This window comes from Cyprinodon tularosa, unplaced genomic scaffold (genome assembly GCF_016077235.1).
Source record: "Cyprinodon tularosa strain WSP-4 unplaced genomic scaffold, ASM1607723v1 ctg11, whole genome shotgun sequence".
NCBI lineage: Eukaryota > Metazoa > Chordata > Actinopteri > Cyprinodontiformes > Cyprinodontidae > Cyprinodon > Cyprinodon tularosa.
This window is the reverse complement of record NW_024037893.1, coordinates 564038-585563: the sequence shown is the minus strand read 5'-3', so window position 1 is coordinate 585563 and position 21526 is coordinate 564038. Positions and strand designations below refer to the sequence as shown.

Genomic DNA, 21526 nt, shown 5'->3' with positions numbered 1-21526 from the left:
ACCCTCACCAGGCCTCAAGTATCATGAGTGCAGATGACTCCTGTTTATGAGATGCTGACAGCTCCTTCCTGTCTCACAGATCATGAGCCCTGACTGCTGCTGCCCTGAAGGACACTTTTTAGTTTCTGGTCACTCAGCTCCACCCTAAAACCTCGGCAGGAGGAGCAGTTCCTGGTGGGAGGACTGTGAAGACGAGGGAGGAACACAGCGCTGGTCGTGCAGCAGCAGTTTGAGCACTTGATCTCTCCAGCTCCTCAACTCAGAGATGCTTTTTTTTTTTTAGGCTAAAGTAGGCCAGTGTAAACTCCCACTTCCTGTCGGTTCTGTCTCACAGGGGGAGAGATGATCCTCCTGTGAAGAGAGAAAAGGCTGCTGCTCTGTAGGGACCGTTTCCACTTATAACACACACACACAAATAGAAATACAGCCACGGAGACAACCAGAGAGTGAGTGGGAGAGCGAGCGAGCGAGGAATACACAAACACAGTGGGGTTCAGGAATGTTAAACACATGCTTTATGGCATAAATAGCAGCCACTTTTGGTAAATTACAGTGAGTGCTTTGGCACTGTAAAGCACCCAGCAGGAAAACGCTCTCAGATTTCAGATCCAGGCCCTGCACTCTCCCCAGGGGACAGAAAAAGGAGCATGTTGTGTTTTTAGTTCTGTGTAAGAAGTCAGAATAAGTACAACTCTTTGCAGTTAGTTAAGTTTTTTTAGTTAACACTGAACATATCAGAAAATTTAAATCAAAGCATATCCTGATCAGATCATTCTTACAGAAATTAGACTTAAAGAAGTGTTGCTGTTTTACTAACAAAGTTGACACCCTTACCCCAGGACATCACAGCTTACATCACCAGTATAGTCCTGAACAACAGCTGAGCTTTTATTAGCTTTTCCCCAAAAGTATCTTGGGTAAATTATGTGAGACCAAAAGGAAAAAAACCCATGTTACTTTCGAGTTTAGTTCGCCTTTTTCCAAAGATTTTTTTTTTTAATCTAGGGAGGGGCTAGTATCTGCTATCAAAATCATTTTTTATAATTTTATGCTGTTTCTACAGTTCAAAGTCATAATAAAACCCCCAAAAGGTCCCTGGTAAACTAAACGCTATGATACAAAGAGGAAACCTTCCCACATTCTTCACTTTGGACTGCCAGTCAGTTGGATGAAAAGAAAATGCTACTTTTCCTTTGCCTCCAAAAATGACATGTTTGGCTTTATGGAAATATTTCCAGACTCAAAAACCACAGATGGTGATCATGGTGTGGGAAATAGCCTTTCATTTTTTTTAAAGCTACAGTTGCCAAACAGCAATATGCATGTCTATGAAGCAGCTGACTCTTCTCCACCTGATTGATTCAGGTCACCAGCTAAATTATAAACTGTTGTATTTGTTTAACACTGCACAAAATTAACACATGGAAACTACCCCTGATTTAGGCAAGTTTTTTTTTTTGTTTTTGTTTTTTAAGTCTATATAATATATAGATATTATCTAAATCAACAATAAATTAGATTTTAATTAGCTGAGGATGATGTCAGGCTAGTTCAAGTCATCTAGTGCCACGGTGCAAAACTGCTGGACATTTGATGTAGAAGCAAATCACTTGGATTATAAAAAAAAAAAAGTTTTGATATAACTCTCTGCTCAATAAGTGAAATATTTTTAGTAACCACACACAGGCTGGTTTTTACAAACCTTTGTTACTGTTAACAATGATCATTTTCTACCAACAGCCAATAAAAATGAAAACAAAATATGATCACATTATTCATCATCTACGTAGACAGCAAAAACATTTGTAATACAGAAATATGGCTTTAATCACAAGTTAAATGAAAACCTGCTTAGAAAAGACACTGACAAACTGGCCTCATCAAAACCCATTTTGAAATTTTCATTATGTGACTATATTCACTATGATTTTATTTTACTACATGAACTCGTTTTGAACAGCAACATGTTCACCAATAGTTTGAGATAAAAATCATCAGATGTTCTTAGTTTACACAGATGCTTCTTTACTATTTATGACCAAAACCCTTTTAGATAATGGAAATTGGGAGTTGCACAGTGAGCTCTGAGTTGACCAATCAGAAGTCAGGCATGAGCAGGAGTTCTTATAAATCTGGTATGCAACTATAAACATGAGGACTTTAATAATCACTAAATTATGACATAAGGAATCGATGAGTAAAATCAAAAGTGAGGGAAAACATGCTCATGTTTGGGAATCTACAGTAAATTAAATTCAAAGCAGAGTATTAAGGCTTTCTTGCAGAAAATCCACTTTATGTGTGGCACTGTCACGGACATCATTAATGGGTTTGTTAACTTGGACATGATTACAATACCAGTGCAGGCCACTAATGAAATGTGTTACTTTACCGCATTGTAAAGCTACATTTTTAAGCTGATACTTCTTTACTTCAGTGTACTATCAGATTTTTTTTTTTTTCCCTGACTCAGTCATAAGACCCCTACGGGGTCCCAGTCCCGGCCTAAACATTCCCATTTGGAGCAGGTTTATATAAAGAGACTGTTGAAGCCATCCTGTGGGCTAGTTGTGAGGACATTTCCCTGACTCAGAAGGAAACCAGGAACGATGCTGTGGAACAGTTTACCTCACTCCACACTGGCCTCGGCTGGGGCTCAGCCCACGCACGGCGACTGACTTGACAGGCAGAGTGACTAGTAGCTTCACTTACGGACTGAGAATGGAGGAGCCATGGGAATCTAAAGCGCCAGACTTTGACTCACTGTCTGGGAATATATATGTTGTGCTCTCACTGAGAGCGAAAAAACATACACTCACCAAGCACTGATACAATATAGCTGACTACAATTCCAAATTAGGGTCGGTTCAGGAGGGCTTGATCAAAATGATTTAGTTTCTCTAGATTGCTGACACTGATCTAAACAGCGCTTAACTAGAACCTGCACCTGTAATTCTCACATTTGCACATCCTGCAATGTTTACACAGCCACAGAAGTAGAAGTAGATGGCAGGTGGAAACTGGAAGCAGATGCATTCAGTTCTTCCTACCAATCACAGCATGTTGCTCACCTGCTTCTGTAACATCTCTTCAGCTCAGCCAGTTTACTCCCCACTGCTAATTATTCTCCCGGTTAATGATCAAACAAACATTTATGAATCTGTCCTACAACTTTACTGGCTTTGGGCCAAAGAAAGATATCTTTTAGACTATTGTTATCAATCTGTGAGCCAAAAATAACTAAACAACTCTTGTTTTTATAAACATAAATTACTTTATTGAATGAAAATGCATCATTTAAGGCATACAGGAATTGAAGGTGAACACACAGCAAAGTAAAAAAAAAAATTAACACATCATCTTTACATTGCACTAAAAATACAGCTGTAAAATATTTAAGAATGCTAGAAATTCATTTACGTATGGTCCATTTTACATGGCTTTCATCACATGTCAGGCAACCATGTTTCCATGGTGTAAACTGATTACATCTTTGGTCCCCGCCTTATGGCAGTTCTTACTTTAACTAATTCTCTGTTAATACTGAAATCAGGATTTAAAACCACGTGAGGTAAAAAAAGGCACACTTTGGTTGCATGAATAATACAATTTCAAGGCACATTCATTTTAGTCATATGGCTTTGGGTGATATCGTTAACACTGTAGTAACCTTGAGTGCATGGCTTTCATTTTTATACATGTTTGCAGGAGACACACTGACTTTTTTATTGGAAAACAGCAGAATGGCTTTTCCTATCACTGAAACCCATCGGATTAAAGCAAAGGTTCTGGTTTAAGTCAAAACAGAGGTTTACAATGATCCACATCGGCATAGGAATAAAAAAACAAATAAACTGGTTCCATTCTTCTGTGATGACATACTTCCTCTTTTTCCTTAAGTAAACCAAGGGTATTGGAAGTCACCTGCTATCAGCCAGTGAAGGTCATGGCTGTAGCACCTGTTAGCACCTCGTCTATCTGCACCACAGTACCAGGGACAGCTGTGTGCATTTGCTTTTGTGTGTGCACTTTCAGACGCGCCAAGGGATTTATCCCACCCACGCACCCCTACCTCTGAGCAGCTGCATCTCTGCCATGATCCTGAGCTGACCGGCACCACGAAGAAGATGGGAGACGACTTCTTCATCCAATGAATTCATGGTATTTGTTGTTTGGAATGGGCACACATAGCAAGAAAGGCACTTAACTCGAGTGAGTTTTGTTCAGTTCAAATGGTCCAGCCTCAAAAACACAGTCAAAAATAGAAGATATAAAAAAAAAAACTGCTTCTCAACTGTTTTACAAGGGAACAGAGAACCAAACAAAATGCTTGTAAGTTAGATCCGCAGTGAGAGCTGATTCCCTCCAGGTCTCTTAAATCAGGCAGTTTTGTGATCTTTGTGGCATTTTAAACAATCTGAAAGGGCTTCACATGTTTTCCATGTCACTGAGCTCCTGGTGGCTCTTCTCCTCGCCCCTTGTGGTGCCTCATCCCAAATTGGAGCAGCACCCTGAGGAGCTGTGTTTCTGCAGCAGGGACATGCGGCTGAAGGTGCGTGAGCAGACGCTGCATTGGTACTTCTTTACCTCAGCGTGGGTCTGCAGGTGGGCCCTCAGATTGGAACGGTCCGCAAAAGCTCGGTTGCAGTGGGGGCACGAGAATGGGCGCTCGCCTAGACAGAGAGGGACGGAGAGGGGTTGAATTTAAAACATTTGAAACACAACATAAACCAATGAAATCACAGCTTGAGTTATGGATGTTTATCAAAGGACAAAGCTTCAGTTCTCAGTGCTACTGCCATTAGACAATTTGGACTAAAGGTGATTGGAGGAAGAAGGAACTTCTGTTGATGCACATGAGTCCGACATGTTAGATGGATTCAAAGGTGTGTGCAAACCAAATTAATTTTATGAAGGTGCTAGGGACTGAGACCAGAAAGAAAAGAATTGCAAGAATCAATAAGGTAGCTGACCAGGCAGTAAACAGGCAAGGTGGTGGACTTTGGTTTCAAAGAGAGACAGAGACAACTTAGATTATATTGGGTGGATTTGAGAAGACTGGATGGTGTTAATTATGTGATAATTGTGAGATAGCTTTCCACACATCTAGACTTTTTAACCTCTTGGGAAGGGAAATTGTGTAATTGTTGTTCACTGGAATCAGCTGACTTTACGCAATGAGCGTATAAAGTGAGTTAAAATTGTCGAGGTGGGAAGAATTTTGATGAGATGAAGGATGTCATGCGCATAGCATTGAAAATTGATGATTAAAATGATGAAAGATATAATATATTGAGGGTAGAAAAATTGAAATATGTGTTAAAAAAGGAGATGCTGAGGACAAAACCTTGAGGAACATCAGTAGAAATAGAAATAGTTCTTATTTAAAGGTTTTTGTCTAAATGTGCTGGCTGTGAGAGTGGCACTCTGTGCATCGACTGACATCAACACAGATATCTTGCAAGGTGATGACAATAGTCCTCCTCAAAAAGTGACTGGATTATATTGAATGCAGCTTTCTATTAACACCTCAAACAAAAGCCAACAGAAACACATGAATAAACACAGACACATTGTAAAGATAATGAGGATCACATGGCTGGGCTGCTGGGGTCAGAGCTTGACTGAATTAGCATGATTCAATCAGGCCCAAATGAGATTAAGAAGCTAACAAGTTTCTGCAGGTACTAAGTACTCAGTGATAGCAGTGAGCCTTCAGGCATTCCTTAAACCTTTTGTCCCCATTCTGTCTCCACTCAGGTGCCCCCACACCCCCAGCAGCCGTGATAAGATAATTAGCCGACGACTCATTGTTACCGAGACATTAAACACAATGAGTGATCAATGAGTCCAAAGAGGGCTTCCCTGTGTGATAATGTCTGCTGATCAAGCGTTGAGTTCATCAGATAGATTGTCATGCCAAAACGACGAGGGAGCAACCTGCTGAATCACACGACTACATGATTTCCTCATCCATAAACACATGGCTGTCTCACGGGAGTCGTAGACCCTACATGGAGATCATCTGGGTGCTTATTTTCTAAGAAGAAGATTTTTGACAAACAGCTACAGTGAGATAATAAATCAGCAGTAGCATCTGACTGTTGATGTAACTTTTTATGAGGGGGGCTTTGCCTTGGTATGTTTAGAAGGGGTGCATTTGAAAACGGATGTATTTCTACATTTTGTTGGGGCCCCAGGCTGCCTTTTGGCCATAGTTAAAAAAAACTTGCAATGCTTTGCACTACTTGTAGACAGAATTCCAACCTTACCTGTATGTGTGCGAATGTGACCACGGAGCAGCCAGGGCCTGGAGAACGCCTTCCCGCAGGTGGTGCAAACACAAGGTAGGGTGTGTGAGCGGATGTGCATCTTCAGTGCGCCCAAGCTGGTATACTCTTTGGGACAGTGTTTGCAGAGGAAAGCCGGCCTAGCAGCTGTAACGGGGGTCTCTCCTCTTTCCTCTTCTTCTTCAGGGGGGCTGACGTGAGCCATAATGCCGGTGCACTTCATCCTCTGGCGAGGGGCGTATGTGATGACAGGTTCTGGGCTGGGGGGGTCGGAGGTACGACCCTCATCTTCCTCTCCGCTGCTGCTGGCACTGCTGCTGAGGCTGCATGGGGAACTCAGGTCCAGGGGGCCTGAGGTGCCAGAGGGATCTGAAAGGGTTGAAGGCAGATAGAGTGCAGGGAGGACGCTCAGGTCCCACACCAGACCTGTGGGGAAGCAGGTGGAGGTGCTGTCTGTTGATGGTACTTCAGCTAGAGGATAGGTCTCCATTGAAGCATCTGGGAGTAAAAAGGGAGAATGGTTAGGAAATAACAAAATTGAAACTAATTAAATTTAAACAAGCAGTTTAAAATTAGGTTTTCACTTTATATATCAAACAAAGACACTATCCCTTGGTCTTATTTGGTGTGGGGTTAGATGACAAACTTCCTCTTTATTAGATGAGCATAAAATAAGAGCCATATGGGAAAGTTCCAGGGCCGTTTCCTCCCACGTATTCACAAGAGTCTGTAAAATGAATGGAGCTCTGTCTCTGCAGAAAGGGGGGAAAGTGCATCTAACGGGCCCTGACTTGATCAGGGAGTCGCCTCTTTCGGAGCAAACGCTGCCAAACTTTTTCCAGAATATTGCAACAGGTGAACCACTTGACTGTTATTCACATATTATAAGAATAAACCGCTTCAGAACTCACCATTCTGACATTCCAGTTCACTGTAGTTTGGTTTTTGTTTAGCGAAATACGTCTTTACCAAGAAGGAACGAGGCATTGTCCTTTTTTTTATTTTAAGATCTGTGCGTAAAAAGAACCTGCGGTCACGACGCAGCGCTTCTGGGAGTTGAAAAGAGCAACAATCCTTGAAAAAAAGACAGTAGAAAGATCCTCCTTTTGATCCAAACAAGGTGGGATGGATATCATCGACTGAGTTACATGTAAAGCTCCTCTGCTGAGTGACTAAATACTGGCCTCTGTTCTGAAATACTCCAACACAGCCAAGGAGGAGTGTGCTCGCCCGGAGGGCCCCTCCCCACACAACTGCATATCACTGCTCAGGAGTTTGGGAAGAAGCCTCACACATTTCACATCACCAAAAAAACACCAGCTAACACATTTAACACATGGATCAGAGATAAGAGCACTTTAATAGTTAGTCATTTCCCACCTTTAATTCACTATTTAGGTCAATCTAAAATAAGAAATCTACCCAAACTTTGGTATCACTAAATATGTTAAGCCGACCTAAAATCACACTGTTTTTTTTTTGTTTTTGTTTTTTTTGTTTTTTGTTAGTTAGTTAGTAAAAAAAAATCAATAACTTTGGTAATTTGTCCAGTTAAACAGTTAAACATGGCTGCAAAGATTCCCATCATTACTAAACGTAAACAGATTTCTGTGGAGAAATTGCTGCACCTGCTGGACGAAAGTTTGCACTGCTGTTTTTAGTTTGGCGCTGGGGGTCAGCAGAAAATGTTTTGTTGTTGTTTATTTTTTAATCATAGCTTTAAGAAATTCAAAAGTTAAACTGAGAAGAAATATGTTTGTGAAAATATTTTGATGTGATTTATGCAAGGAAATTATCCCAAGAGAGAGAATAATACAACTACAAGAAAGCAGAATGGTGAAAAGTGCTCCATGTTATGCAGCAATATTAAATACTTACATGTGCTGTATTAAACGCAAAGGCAAAAGAATATAATTAAATTTTCTAGTTCTCAAGTATAGCATCTCTAAAGTGAGACTTCCTTTTGGGAAACCGGATAGAAATCTTGTTTCTTTCTGCTCAGAGTATAAGCTACTTAACAAGACAGGACCTGTATTTAAAAAGAACTGTAAGAAGGTGGTCATAGAAAGCTGAAGAAGCATTGCAAAGTTGTTTTGACGCTACAGACTCGGATGCACTGTGTCAGCCACATGGAGAGGACGTCAATGCAATCACTGAGTGTGTGACTAACTACATAAACTTCTGTGTAAATAAAACCATCCCTAACAGAACAGTGAAATTCTTTCCAAATAATAGACCATGCATCACAAGTGATCTGAAGCAACTACTTAACGAGAATTTAAGAAGGGAGACAGGGAATTACTGAGAATTATACAGAAACAACTTTAGACCAAGATAAATGAAAGCAAGGAGGCATACAGGAAGAGGCAGGAACCCAAGCTCCAGCAGAAAGATATCAGAGATGTGTGGTCAGGGATGAAGATCACAGGCTTCAAGCAGAAGGATGATCAAACATATAGCTTGGGTTATTGATGATAGAATTGGGCCTGTGTTTTTGTGTTTAGTCCTGTTTCTCTCCTAAATATAAGCATGGGCATAGCTTTTACTGCGTCTTACTGCATGTGCTATCTTATCCCTGTGACATGAAAACTGGTTTAGACTTAATCTGCTAACCGCTTTCATAGAGATAGCCACCTTTTGAGCTAGTATACTGTTATATTTTCTAATATACAAAGTATTTATGGATCAGTGTTTCTATACTCCTTTTGTGTGTCTGCTTCTGTCCTCTTGAACCCCCAGTCGACCTTGGCAGAAGACCTTTCACATGGAGTCTGGTTTTGCTGGAGGTTTCTTCCAGTTAAAAGGGATTTTTTTTTCTTCTCCACTGTCCCTGCATGCATTATAGGTGCGAGGGATGGCTTTAAAATCAACAACAAATTCAAACAATAAAAGACTTGATGCTATCAGCTGGTTTTCCTTAGAAACTTTTTTTAACCAATCTAACTGTATGATCTGCTTGAATTGTGTCTGTGATTTGCCTTGAGGTGATGTGTATTGTTAATTGGCACTATATAAATAATCTGAATTGAATTTAATAATTTTCTTACCCTCTGACATTAAATCAAACTAAAATGTTCCAGTTCAGGAATATAATAAAACAAATAATTATGAAACCAAAGGTTTTGCTCTATCTGTTGGTTGTCAGAGAGCACTGTGGCATTTGTAGCTATAATGTAGCTTGCCACCATCAGCGCATGAATGGGTAAATGACTGAATATAGTGTAAAGTGCTTTCCAGTTCTTGGAAAAATGCATGCCAGTGTCAGAATAACAAGGCAGGGAATACTTAAGTCATCTAATGTATTTTAAGCAACAACTCAAGTATATTGTTCATTTTGGTAATATACTATGATGTGATTGAAATAAATCAACCAAGAGCAAACTAATCTGAACTTCTAAAAATCTGTATCATCCTTGTATAAAACTTCCAGCTACATGCATTTGCCTCAGCCATACACCATAGTAATGACCAGCCATAAAACACATTATTTGTCCCAGAGATTAAACTGTTTTCATATGATATGTGCAGTCAATCAGTAGATAAGGGAAATAACTTTTGAAGGTGCTGTTTGATTCTGGTAAGAAACAAGCCCTGTGTCTTGATGGAGTGAATTGCTGCTCAGTGAATACATCCATATCCTAATAAATACAACGAACAAATCCAACGATCTTTTTTTCACCAAGTGTTTTGTAAACATAACACTGTAAGGGGAATTATGGACTGCACTCTACTATTGTTTTGTTACATGGATAAATTTAATTCCAGCGTGAAGATATTGAAGTTCCAATTTTCCGAGGGTGTTGGAAGGCACCATTTAGAACACTCAAACTGAACGGCGGGCTCCATTCGCGAGCCCTGATTGGTCCTTTCCTCAGAGTGGGCCAATCCCTGTGGGCGGGGCTTCATTTGAAAAACAAAACAAGGCACCTAGAATTCGCCGTTGGATTGTGCGATTGTCCGAAAAACATAGTGAAAGGTCGCAATAAAGTTAATCAGAAAAGCTGAATCTAGGTAAGAAAACATTTTTTTCTACGAGCTAATTTCAATACACGACAGACAGATGGCTGCATCATTTATCATCATTTATCATCATTTATCATTAAACACTCAAAAAGCGGTCGCTGTCTGCTTAAAGTCGTTCAATCAGGCGGCGAGGAGAATTAACATGATTTATTGAGTTTGAGCTGTGTAATTTTATTAGAATTATAAGAAGCTGATCTGTTTGGTCAGATCTTCTTATCCAGATAGTCTATGATTTTTTATTCTTAAAACAATAGTCATGATGACAATGATGTTTCAAGTAAAATAGATCAGAAAAGAAGCATCTTTATTTTCTGGGGGAAAATCGGAAAGTGCTGTTTGAAATATAAATAAGCCCCGCCTTCATTTCTGCACACAGATGGACAAAACAATGCCCGTTTTCTGTTAGTATGCTGCCTTTTCATTGAACTCTTTCGTCAGCAGCCCAACGTTGAATAAAAAAAAAAAAAGAAATATGAAGAGAGAGATTTACGGAAGAGGATTTGGGCCATGCAAAAAAAAAAAAAAAATAGTTAACAGATTTTAAAATATTATTTCATTTTAATATGGGGGGAAAAAGTCGAAATCCCGACTTTTTTTCTCAGAATTCTGAGATTAAGGTCAGAATTCTGAGAAATAAAGTCAGACTTCTAAAAAAGTCAGAATTATGAGAACAAAATTCTGAGAAAAAAAGCCAGAATTCTGAGAAAAAAGTCAGAATTTCTGAGAAAAAAGTCAGAATTGTAAGAAAAAAAGTCAGAAATGTAGGGATTAAAGTCAGAATTATGAGATTTAAGTCAGAAATGTGAGATTAAAGTCAGAATTGTGAGAAAAAGGTCAGAATTCTGACTTTTTCTGATATTATACTAAAATAAAATGTACATAGTTAACTTTTTTATTTTTTTCAGTGGCCCTAATCCGCTTTTGTAGAGATTAGTGCTGCTTTCTGTCAGTTTATAAATGACGATGCACTTTGTTTTGTTCTTTTTATCATTATTTGGTGCAGTTTGCGTCTATATGAGATCGCAAGTCCTACAGCAGAAAACAGAAAAGAATCAAGTGAGGAGCAACAGGAAGAAAGAGTCATGTTCAGGACAATTGCTCGTCTCCTGTTCGGTGGGGAAGAGAACCCTGAAGAAGTCAAGCCTGGAGAAGTAGCTGTGGATGGTTGGCTTGTTGTCAACCATGAAGGTAGGACAAGTAGAATAATATCAGGTTATGAGGTTGAAATTAATATTAAAATAAGCTAATCATTTTTTTTAAATACTATAAACCTATGAACCCAGTGCCTTGCAAATTATCCAAACCCCTTGAAGAGAATTTTATTTGCCTTTTTTACATGTTGTCCTGCTAACAAAGTACAGCCACAGACTTTTATGTAGGTTTCTAGTATGGAATGTGAAAAAGAATAATGCCTTGATTAAACAATAGGGGGAAAAAACAGCAAACAAACATGTTTAAAGAAAGCCATAGGAAGTCATTTACAGTTTTCCACAATTCATCTAAGGAACACAGCAAACAAAGGGAAACTGTGCCAGGTTAAGTTGAAATGAAAATTGGACATTTCAGTATAGATTTCAAATGTTATGTGAGGAGAAGAACTTAAAGTTTAAATCACCTGAATGCACCATTACCTGTGGGAAACACAGTGATGGCAGCATCATGCTGGGGGTAGGCTTTTTTTTTTACATTGTTTACAGAACTTTGCCAGAGTTGTTGGATAGAAGTGACAGAGCTAAATAAAGAACTATGAAAAAAAAAACATAGAAAGATGATGACTAAACACACACAAACACCACTATGATGACACTTTTTATATCAAAACCTAATTTTTTATTATTATATTATCAATAACTTTAGAACTACCACCTTTTTTGTTCTTGTCCTGAAATTCTGAATTTGAAACGTGACCAAATGTGAAAAAGTTCAAGGACTTTTCCTGCCTTTTAACTGCAGTCAAATAGACTAATCTATAATGAGACAATAAAACATTCCCATTCCCTCTCCTAACTTTTTGAGTGCTCTCTGTTTATTATCAGATTGCCATTTTGTTTTTTTCTTATTTCTTTTGTTTAAACAGAAAACAGCACACCCTTATGTAATGAATGCTCATTTCACCGTAGAACGAAGCAGATTAAACAGCAACACAGTTGCATAACAGGTTTGCTTGTGTTTTTTTATCAGAGGCAGGTGGATGTGAGAATCAGGATGCCCTGCTGGCTGCAGCACAGCAATCTAACACCACTGCTCAAGAAGACACACCTGCAGACACAGAAATGAACAGGTGTGACTATGAGCTTCTTCTGTTTTCTTGTTTAATTAAATGATTTTTGCAAGAGACACAAAGAGAACATTTTTAAAGATATGAGTTCATGCTGTTTTTCTGTCCCATCTCCTATATTTCCTTTCTGTCTATCCAGCGTCTTGCATTCAGAGCCCACCATTCCTCCCAGCAGCTCTTCAACCAGTCGGCCTGTGGCTAGCTATGTTTCCCAGCCTAAAGCTGTGTCAGAGCTGACCCAGGTCACTTGTGCCCAGAAGGCTAAGGCCTGGGCAGAGCGTCATCATGCATCTCGCAACGCCCTCCAACGGCAAAACAACGGCCACCAAATAGTGCAACAACACTCCTTCCACCTCCAGCAGCCAGGGCATCGCAGCCTCCGCCACTGAGAACCAGCTCGCCGTTCTTATATTACTTTTATTCCTGAATAAACACACAGCTCTTTTACTTTAATACCCACAATTCTAACTCAATAAAACATTATTCTATTGAGTTATGGGCAGCTAAGTTGTTATTTTAACTTATATACAGGACTAGTCCTTATAGAAGAAATAAATGTGTTCTCCTCTCACTGTGAAGAAAGATGTACAACATTATTTTTTGATGGATATGTTTGCATATTAGTGGATAAAAGAAGTGTCACCTCTACAATTTTTTTTGTGCATGCATTTAGGTTTTTGGTTCATTCAATAAAACTTTTGGTCCGTTTCCAGAAACGGGAATGGTTTATGAGTCCCTTTCTCTGTTCACTCTAAAGGATCTCCTCATGTCAGCTTTTAAAGAAATTTAAATGATAGTTCAAGAAAAAAATTCACATTAACAGTTTAAGAATATTTCAGTATGGCTTCAGTCTTTTGTTTTAAGTTTTTATTAAACTTTTCAAATGATTTGTACATGCAAATATTTATAATTTCTAAATAAAAGAACACAGTATACTACTAACAAAGACTTACTCTGGGAACAGAATTTGCACATTTATGTCTCAAACATTGGTATTACATGCAAGAAAGAAAACACTACCCAAAGAAAAGAAATCGGTATGTATGAGCTATCAATAACTTGGTAGTCCAATAGGAATCCTTATTTACCTTTATGTTGGGGTCACCATCTCCCCATCAGTGCTACCTAACCTGTTAAGCATATATTCATAGGATGCAGTTTCTGTCATTGCAATGAGCCAATCCTTTACCTGGCGGCTCACTGATGCCTTCAAGTGTCTCAGCATTACTTAGCAAGATGTTGATGTACCAACTGAGATGGCCTCAGACATTATAAGAGGTTGTGTGTAGGTAAGTGTTTTCCTGTAAATATGCTTTAAAAGTGGCAGTACTGACCACATTTCTTACATTAAAAAACAAAATATATATATAGTCTTTGGGAAACCTCTCATCCAAAGTCAGCCAATTCCTCTCTTTTATAATATCCTTTTCCCTCTTTTGTTCTCCAATTGTTTTCTTCCTTGTATCCTCCAGGCTTTTTTATTTGATTTTATCTCTTATTTTTATTCATTCCTTCTTAGTTGTGTTCCATCGTTCCTTCCTTCCATGTTGTTCTATCCTGCCCTTTCCTCCTTTTTTTCTAAATCATTATCTTTGTTTTTTCTATAGGACACAAGGAATGAATCCAATAACTATTCCATTACTATGCAATCTGTCTTTCCGCTTTCCTTTATTCCCTCTTTCCTACTCCCTGAAAAACTATATATACATAATATTTTAAACTTAACAAGAAAGACTAAGAACTAAGAAGAAAAATATAAAGAAGTCCCGAATCCACTCCTCCATGAACTATTTTACCAACAATTCTTTGTGATTAACAAACCACATAGTACTGTATAAGTGGGCATTTGTCATTATTGTGGTTAAATCTGAATCGTTGAGAGACAATTTCATATGTCATGCAAATCTTGCCACTTCATTCGCCTTGCTGGATGACAAATGCTCCACACCCATCAGGCATCTACCAATGTGACACACTGAGCTAATTTCTTTGGAAGTAGTTGCACCTGCTGTGTACAATTACTGCCAAAGTGGGTGTGTACACCACAACTTGTGTGCAACAAGAAGTTTTGTTTTTATTTTCACTAGCTCTGCTGCATAGGAACGCAGTAAAAATGAATGTATCTGCTGAAACCAAACTTAAAAAACACTTAACATCAAGTTACAAGAGCTTTGGGAGTTCATCTGAGCTGACTGATGGTTCATCAGATGGGTTAACAAAAAAACATGTTGAGGGGGACCAGCTGCAAGGTAAACAGAAGAGATATTTTGTCTGTTTGACAAAAATGACTAAAATCACTGGCATGAGGATCAATTTCATATCATAAAAGATTGGATTTTTTCCCTTTCTGCTGCTACAGATCCTGTTCCATTGAAAGAGCTGTCGTCTGCTAGCCAAGAACTATTTTACTTGACCGAACTCAAAGAAACAGAGGAGGACTGTTGCACCTTGGACACACCAGTACATATACATGCTGTACCTTTCATCTTTGCTATCGGAGTCACCATTGCTTTGATCATAGAGATAAACCTTCTGCCTCTGGTGCGTAGTGCCTCATATTCTTTGCAGCTCCACTTCGACTGCATCGGTTTATCCCCACAGTTTCTCCACAGGTTTTCACTAAAGGTGTAGTATCTGACCATGAGCTTTGTACGGCACTTTGTGAGAAAGTACTACAAGATGGTGGGTCCAGTGTAGATGCAGCAATCGTTGGAGCTCTCTGCTTAGGCATTGTGCATCCCCACGTGTCTGGTGTTGGAGGGTAGGTGACTCTTCTATATCCTTTGAAATATGTGTTTGATTGTAAATAATCAGAGTATCTTTGTAGGGGAGGGGTGATGTTGGTCCATAATGCCCGTCAGAATCGAACCAAGGTGATAAATTTTCAGGGCTCTGCACCTAAAGCTCTCACAGAGAATATGGTACAGAATGTTTCTGACGTTAAGGTAAATCCAACCTTAAATGTGTGGGGAAATGACATTAAAGTTTATTGGGATGGCCTGTGAATACCAATCCTTTTTTCAGGAAGGTCTATCTGTGGGAGTTCCAGGGATGCTCTTGGGGTTGCACCGTGCTCACCAGATGTACGGAAGGTGAGCTCTACAAAGCGGGGTTTCTTTTTCTTATTTTTGGAATCTTTAAGAAAGACATGTTACCTTCTGATTCCCTGCAGCTTATCATGGAACAACATTATTAGCAGAGCTGCAGATTTAGCCAGAGAAGGGTTCAATGTTTCTCAGAGTCTTGGTAAGTCAAATGTTCCCCTCCTTAGACCTGACCTCTCAATACAACACGAGTTCATGTTGGAGAACTTTAATCCTTTGACTTTGCCTACAGCTTCTGCAATATCTCAGTTAGAGGCAGATAAGATAGAGGGACGAATCAGGGACACTTTCATCCCTGATGGTCAGGCGTTGAGATTTGGATCCTACATTAGGAGGCCTGATTTGGCGGAAGTTCTTGAAACTGGTGTCAGATATTTTTACCAAGGGGCCATATCAGAAGAGATGGAGAAAGAGGTAATATTAACATTTAAAAGTTCTTGCTTTAAAGGAGGAAATAAGTGTTTTCCACACAAAGGTGCAAGCAAATGGAGGGGTCCTGAACCGAGAGGACATTCGTAACTACAGTGTAGAGGTCCAACAACCATTGGAAAGCCAGTACAATGGTAAAGAGTCCACTGATGGTCAGAATAGCCCAGAAAAATTGTATTTATATTATCCAAACTTCATTAACCATCTTTAATTTTTCTTCTAGAGCATATAATCAAAGTTCCCCCTCTGCCATCTGCTGGCGCTGTCCTGATTGCAGCTCTCAATCTCCTTGAGACTCTCCATCTCTGGGAAAATGATGTCACAGAAAATCAAACTTCCCACTGGATTGATGCGGGTACTAGAATTTACAGGTGATCGGGCATTTTGCCCATTCACCTACTTGAAACTTTTTAAGTTGAGACCAAAACATTTGGGATTAAAATAACCCAGATGTGGTGGTTTCATACCAGCCGTGGGTCAGTTTGTACCCATTCCGATCACTTTGTTATATTTGGTTTTATTTGAGGTCATCATCTGAGTTTCAAAAGTCCAATAGGCTAGAATGGGATCAGAATCAAAATTAAAGGAAGAAAATCTTAGTCAGATGAAAGAATGGAAATCCTTGTTCAATTTCAATTTTTAAGGTTGGAGGATATTTGATAAATGATTTACATTATTCCTAAATGATGCTTGATTGCCAAGATAAAGAGTAGGGTGAATTGTTTACAGGGCATCAGTCGGTAAAGATGCAAACTGACCTGCAGTTGATTTTTTTTTTTTTTCACCATGTTACTTAATTCAAATATTCTATAATTTCATGATGACCAATTCATTATTAACTTGGCCTTTCTCTTGTTTTGTTTTCTAAACACAAAGGCTTTGATAACAGCTTCAGCTTTGGTCAGTGAGCTGGGTGATCCCCAATTCAACTCTTCGGTGATTGACCACCTTTCTGCATTGATTAGGTAAAATGCAGCCTCTTTCACTTGGACTGAAGCTAATGGTCTGAGCTAGACAACTACTAATTCTTTATCTCCTATTTCGATCGAAATACAATGCAGAGGGCATATTGCCCGGTGATTTGCTTGCAACAGAAACAATGGTGTGCAAAATATAATCAAAGTATGGATTTAATTTTTCGCAGCAAGGGTCAAGCAGCAGGGCTGCAGCAAAGGATGAAGGACGTTCTCCAATTCCTCTATGCCTCCAACTCGACTATCCACCCTTTCCTAACAGAGCAGCTGACGGGACAAGTCGTAATCATGGGACCGGATGACCTCATAGTGTCTGTTGCAAGGTGATGGTGTTTCTGTGTGATGCTGATCAAGCCTGCAGGATATGTGTGGTATGAACTGCAGGGCAATGTTACATTCTTTTCCTGTTAGTCACCTTGACAACCTTGCAGTTCCTTGAATAGGCTATTTGGGAGCAGGATCATGACAGAGTCAGGAATTATTCTCAACAGTCTTATTTTGGACTTCTTCTGGCCAAATCAGAGGAGCGGGCTACTGGAGTCTAACCAGGTGGAGCATCAACCCAGCTGTTAATCAGTAATTTGACCCTACAATATTTTTTTGTGTCTAAAAAGAAAACTGATATTCCTATTGGTGATGCAGAACAATGTTTTGGAGCCAGGAAAGAGGCCTTTGACATTCCTCATGCCAGCAGTGATGGTTCCGACCTGGAACAAGTGTGGCACCTACATGGCTCTGAGTAGTTCAGGTGGAACTAATCGCTTGAATAAAGTCACACAGGTTTGTTCAGACTGTTTAATCTATTTTATAAATGAATCTTATATCAAACTATCTAAAACTAATTAAACTATTTCCTTCAGATGTTGGTAGATGTCCTGTTTCTCCATAAAGAGAGCAATGGCACAATGTTATTGGGGGGATCGTCGCACCAGATTTCTCGCTGTAAGGATGATGTATTTAAAAGCTAACACCTGACTTAGTTTGAGGCATTTTTAGAGTAATTATTTTCTTCTCTCTATTTTTCTGCCATCCAGAGTTTCGGGTAAAGATTGTAGCTTCTGCATGCAGTGTGATATCTAGTTAAGCCTAAACATTTCTGTTAAATGTGCTCAATAAAAATATCAGTGAAGCTAACATGTTGACCTTCTTTAATATTGCTTTTAACTCTTTAACATTTCTACTCTACAAGTAAAAGGCCAGGTTTCCAAGGTCTAAGTTTTATCCCCATCTAAAGTGGGGCATGCATTTCTTTTCCAGCCCCCTTAGTCCACATGATTTAGAATTACCCGTCCCTGTGGTTATGGCTGCAAGTCTTTTGGTCTTTCCCTCCACCAGCTTTGTACATCTATCTGATATAGTGAAGTTATTTTTGCAGAAAGCTCAGGTAAGTCAGAGTAGAGGAAAAGTGCCTTTTCTTACGTCATAGATTTAGGACTGTTTTTCTCCCAGATTTTGCCCTACAAATAGCTCTATAATTTTCCCATCAACACTAATCCCTTTTACTGTTTGTGCTGAAGATAAGCATCCAAAGAATGACACTGCCTCCACTGTGTTTCCTTCTGAGGATCGTGTCATCAAACCTTTTTGCATTAAAACATTTTATTGGATCAAGACCATAAAGTTAAATTCTGCTTTTATTCAAGAAGAATACATTCCTCCATAATGGCTGTATCCCCTATATGGCTTGTAAGACCTTTCTATGGTATTTTTTCAGTAATGCCTTTAATCTTATCACATCACAGGACAGATTTATGGCATGCAAAACTGGTTTACTCACATGTGTTATCATTTTAGTACCTGTAGCATTTTCTGGTTAATGCTTTCTTCGATTTTCCCCAATGGTGAAGCTTGGTCATTCTGTAAACTATTACTGCTTTAAACACCTCCCTTACCTTTCTGCTTGTTCTCTACTGTACTCTAACACAGTTCAGAAGAATTCAGAAGTCCTTCTCAAAACTTCTGTATTACTGAGCTTAAATTACTCTAATTGGGACTTCTCCACTAATACCTATGCACCACAGCACAACTCCACTCTACTTAGCTTTTCCATTAGTGACAGTAGCTGCATTTCCATTAACCATCAAATTGTGCTAATAGTGTTTACATTGTAATGTAAACACTATTAGTAAATGACGTATATTTTTTTGTTATGTTTTGTTTTATTTTTTTATATTCTTTATTTTTTTTATTATGTTTTCAAGCTTCGAAAGGGTTTTTTTCTTTTCTTTTTCTTTTTTTTTTTTTGGCAGCATAAAAATGCTCTTTTGCAATACTGCAACTGACACATTTTTTTCACATATCACACATGTCCTGATTCTATAACCGGACCTTGCTGCCTTGTGCAAAGATGAAAAAAGATCGGAAGTAGTTGAAGAATGATGGCGCGGCATATCCGGATCCATGAGGAAACTGGATATTTTTCACATTTAGTTTGTGACAATGAGCACCAGCGCAGTGACTGAAATATGGATATGTATAGCATGTTTACATCCGCAGCTGCCATGCTGTTATCACATGAATACACACACATTCAAATGCAATTTTAATTGTGACTAATATTTAATGGAAATTCCAAGATTGCAGAAATTTACATTTTTTGGAATTAGAACAGTGACATAGCTTTGTGCACATTTGTAATAGAAATGAAACTAAGTTCTTTGGACCCGCTGCTTCCTGTGCAACTTCTTGGCTGGGGTTTGCATCAGCAAAATGACTCAATTGATGGCTGAGCGTACCATGGGACCTCTGCATTATGTCGTCTGAGGTTGCGCACCCCTTGGTGTTTGGCCCGTCGTGGGTTGGATTCCGGGTGCTCTTGTCTGCCCTTCTCTGGTGGGTGCCGCCATCCCAATGTCTGCCCTCCTTGTGTCCCATTGATCATGGGTGCCTTTGGATATCCGGGTCTTGTAACGTCTTCTTCTGTCCTGGGCCCTGTAGGGCAAGCCTGGGGCCGGCCACACCTGCTATTAAGCACATTTTCCTTCTGAAGAAGCTTTGTAAATCCTAGTGATGTCATGAGATGAGCCGAGGCTTCGAGGCGTGTGTCGAGTAATGGATGGGGCGTTTCCATGAAGCTCACGTTGAGCCGTGATTCATTTAGGGGAGAGGCCAAAATTGATGACGTCCGAAGCCTCGCTACCGTGATACCACGTGACTGCTTCAGGAAGTGGTTCAAAAAGCGCAAGAATTTCAACAGGCAATTTCAGCAGCCTCAGTATTCAGTCAAGATGTAGGAGATTGTAGAAGAGTTGGTGTCAGTTGGATAGAGTTTGGATAGATTCTAAAAATTGTTTTTTTTCCAACCAAGTTTGGTGAAGTGTTTTAGTTAGATTAAACGATGTAATGATCAAAATCTGAGCAAGCCACCGGACACAGTTGTAACCTTTGTGTTAAGTACTATTTCTCTCCATTAAATAGTTAATAATGTTAGTGGCATCATCTGTAAGACAATGACTTCCACTTCTAAGGTTGATGGTTCAAGACCTACCTTTGACTTTTGAAGGTTGTGATTAAACTAAGTATTTTGGCTAATGAGACTTATTTGTATTGGTTTGCCATAGTAATAGATTCAATAAAAACACTGCCAAATTAGATTGGCAGGTTTAGCCAAAAGATTGGTTGAACACATAACTTCCAACCCGATTAAAACCAAAAACTGTGGAAAAATGATTGTTTGAATAAAAATGACACTGTATTTTACTAAAATGGCAGAAAAACAGTGTACCTTAAATTATTGTTCTCTTCTAAGACTTCTCTTCTAAGATTTTACACTTAAAAAAAACTTGCAATCATTAACAATTTCAAGGGAACTTAAAATAGGAAAAAAAAGAAAAATGACTGCAATAAAAAAAAGAAAAAAATCTGATTTTATTACAACCTGTTGTGATGCACTACACCAGTAGGTGGTGACATGTTCATATGAGGCTTCATGAACTGTGGGGATCATTAAATGCCTCATGAGGCTTCACCTCAGCGTCACTATTACTGTAAATCCTCTATTCAATAGGATTCCTGTGCTTACATACCATGGGAGTTTGGTTCCAGGTGTTCACAGACGCACAATAATACTAAGCTGCAGCTACAGGTACGTGTATATGCATATACCACCCTGAATAATATTGTGTAATCATCATGGGTTTGCCTTCCACACACATGGAAATCTAAGGGATACCTGCTGCTCTGGAAGCTTTTTTGATGTTTACTTTGGTTGTTGTCTTCTATTTGCTGATTTTCACTGTTTGCTTCCTTCTCGTCACATACAGGTATGGAAGCAGACTTCTATGAGTTGCTGTATATCTTCTGTGTTGTCTATTTCTGCTGTTTTATTTTCTGTTTTTGCATGGAGTTTGTATGTTCTCCCTGAGCATGCATGGGTTCTCTCCGGGTACTCCGGCTTCCTCCCACAGTCCAAAAATATGAATGTTAGGT

At 39.2% G+C, this 21526-nt stretch overlaps 2 protein-coding genes across 2 annotated transcripts; one reads left to right on the top strand and one right to left on the bottom strand.

Moving 5' to 3' along the window:
• Positions 1-3260: 3260 nt before the first annotated feature.
• Positions 3261-7491, bottom strand: snai1a (snail family zinc finger 1a). The gene is made up of 3 exons (XM_038294785.1): positions 7202-7491; positions 6273-6788; positions 3261-4673 (listed from the first exon to the last, which is right to left on the bottom strand). The coding sequence occupies exons 1-3, from the start codon at positions 7275-7277 to the stop codon at positions 4489-4491; spliced, it is 777 nt and encodes a 258-aa protein (XP_038150713.1). The 5' UTR covers positions 7278-7491; the 3' UTR covers positions 3261-4488.
• Positions 7492-14704: 7213 nt separating this feature from the next.
• Positions 14705-18263, top strand: LOC119790743 (glutathione hydrolase 7-like). Its single transcript, XM_038296452.1, has 15 exons — positions 14705-14840; positions 14951-15132; positions 15204-15352; positions 15419-15536; positions 15616-15683; positions 15764-15837; positions 15928-16109; positions 16171-16258; positions 16348-16479; positions 17014-17089; positions 17269-17421; positions 17530-17647; positions 17741-17878; positions 17959-18040; positions 18133-18263. Coding segments are annotated over exons 1-15 (1698 nt in total). The 3' UTR covers positions 18135-18263.
• Positions 18264-21526: the final 3263 nt, after the last annotated feature.

What these genes read in the sequence shown, in the direction of transcription:
- LOC119790743 (XM_038296452.1), top strand. Translation starts at nt 14,705, where the DNA reads ATGAATGTATCTGCTGAAACCAAACTTAAAAAACACTTAACATCAAGT. An exon ending in AGAATGTTTCTGACGTTAAG is followed by an intron (nt 15,537 to 15,615) that starts GTAAATCCAACC and finishes TCCTTTTTTCAG; the next exon opens with GAAGGTCTATCTGTGGGAGT. An exon ending in GCTCACCAGATGTACGGAAG is followed by an intron (nt 15,684 to 15,763) that starts GTGAGCTCTACA and finishes GATTCCCTGCAG; the next exon opens with CTTATCATGGAACAACATTA.
- snai1a (XM_038294785.1), bottom strand. Translation starts at nt 7,277, where the DNA reads ATGCCTCGTTCCTTCTTGGTAAAGACGTATTTCGCTAAACAAAAACCA. An exon ending in TGAACTGGAATGTCAGAATG is followed by an intron (nt 6,789 to 7,201) that starts GTGAGTTCTGAA and finishes TTTTACTCCCAG; the next exon opens with ATGCTTCAATGGAGACCTAT. An exon ending in TCACATTCGCACACATACAG is followed by an intron (nt 4,674 to 6,272) that starts GTAAGGTTGGAA and finishes CTCTCTGTCTAG; the next exon opens with GCGAGCGCCCATTCTCGTGC.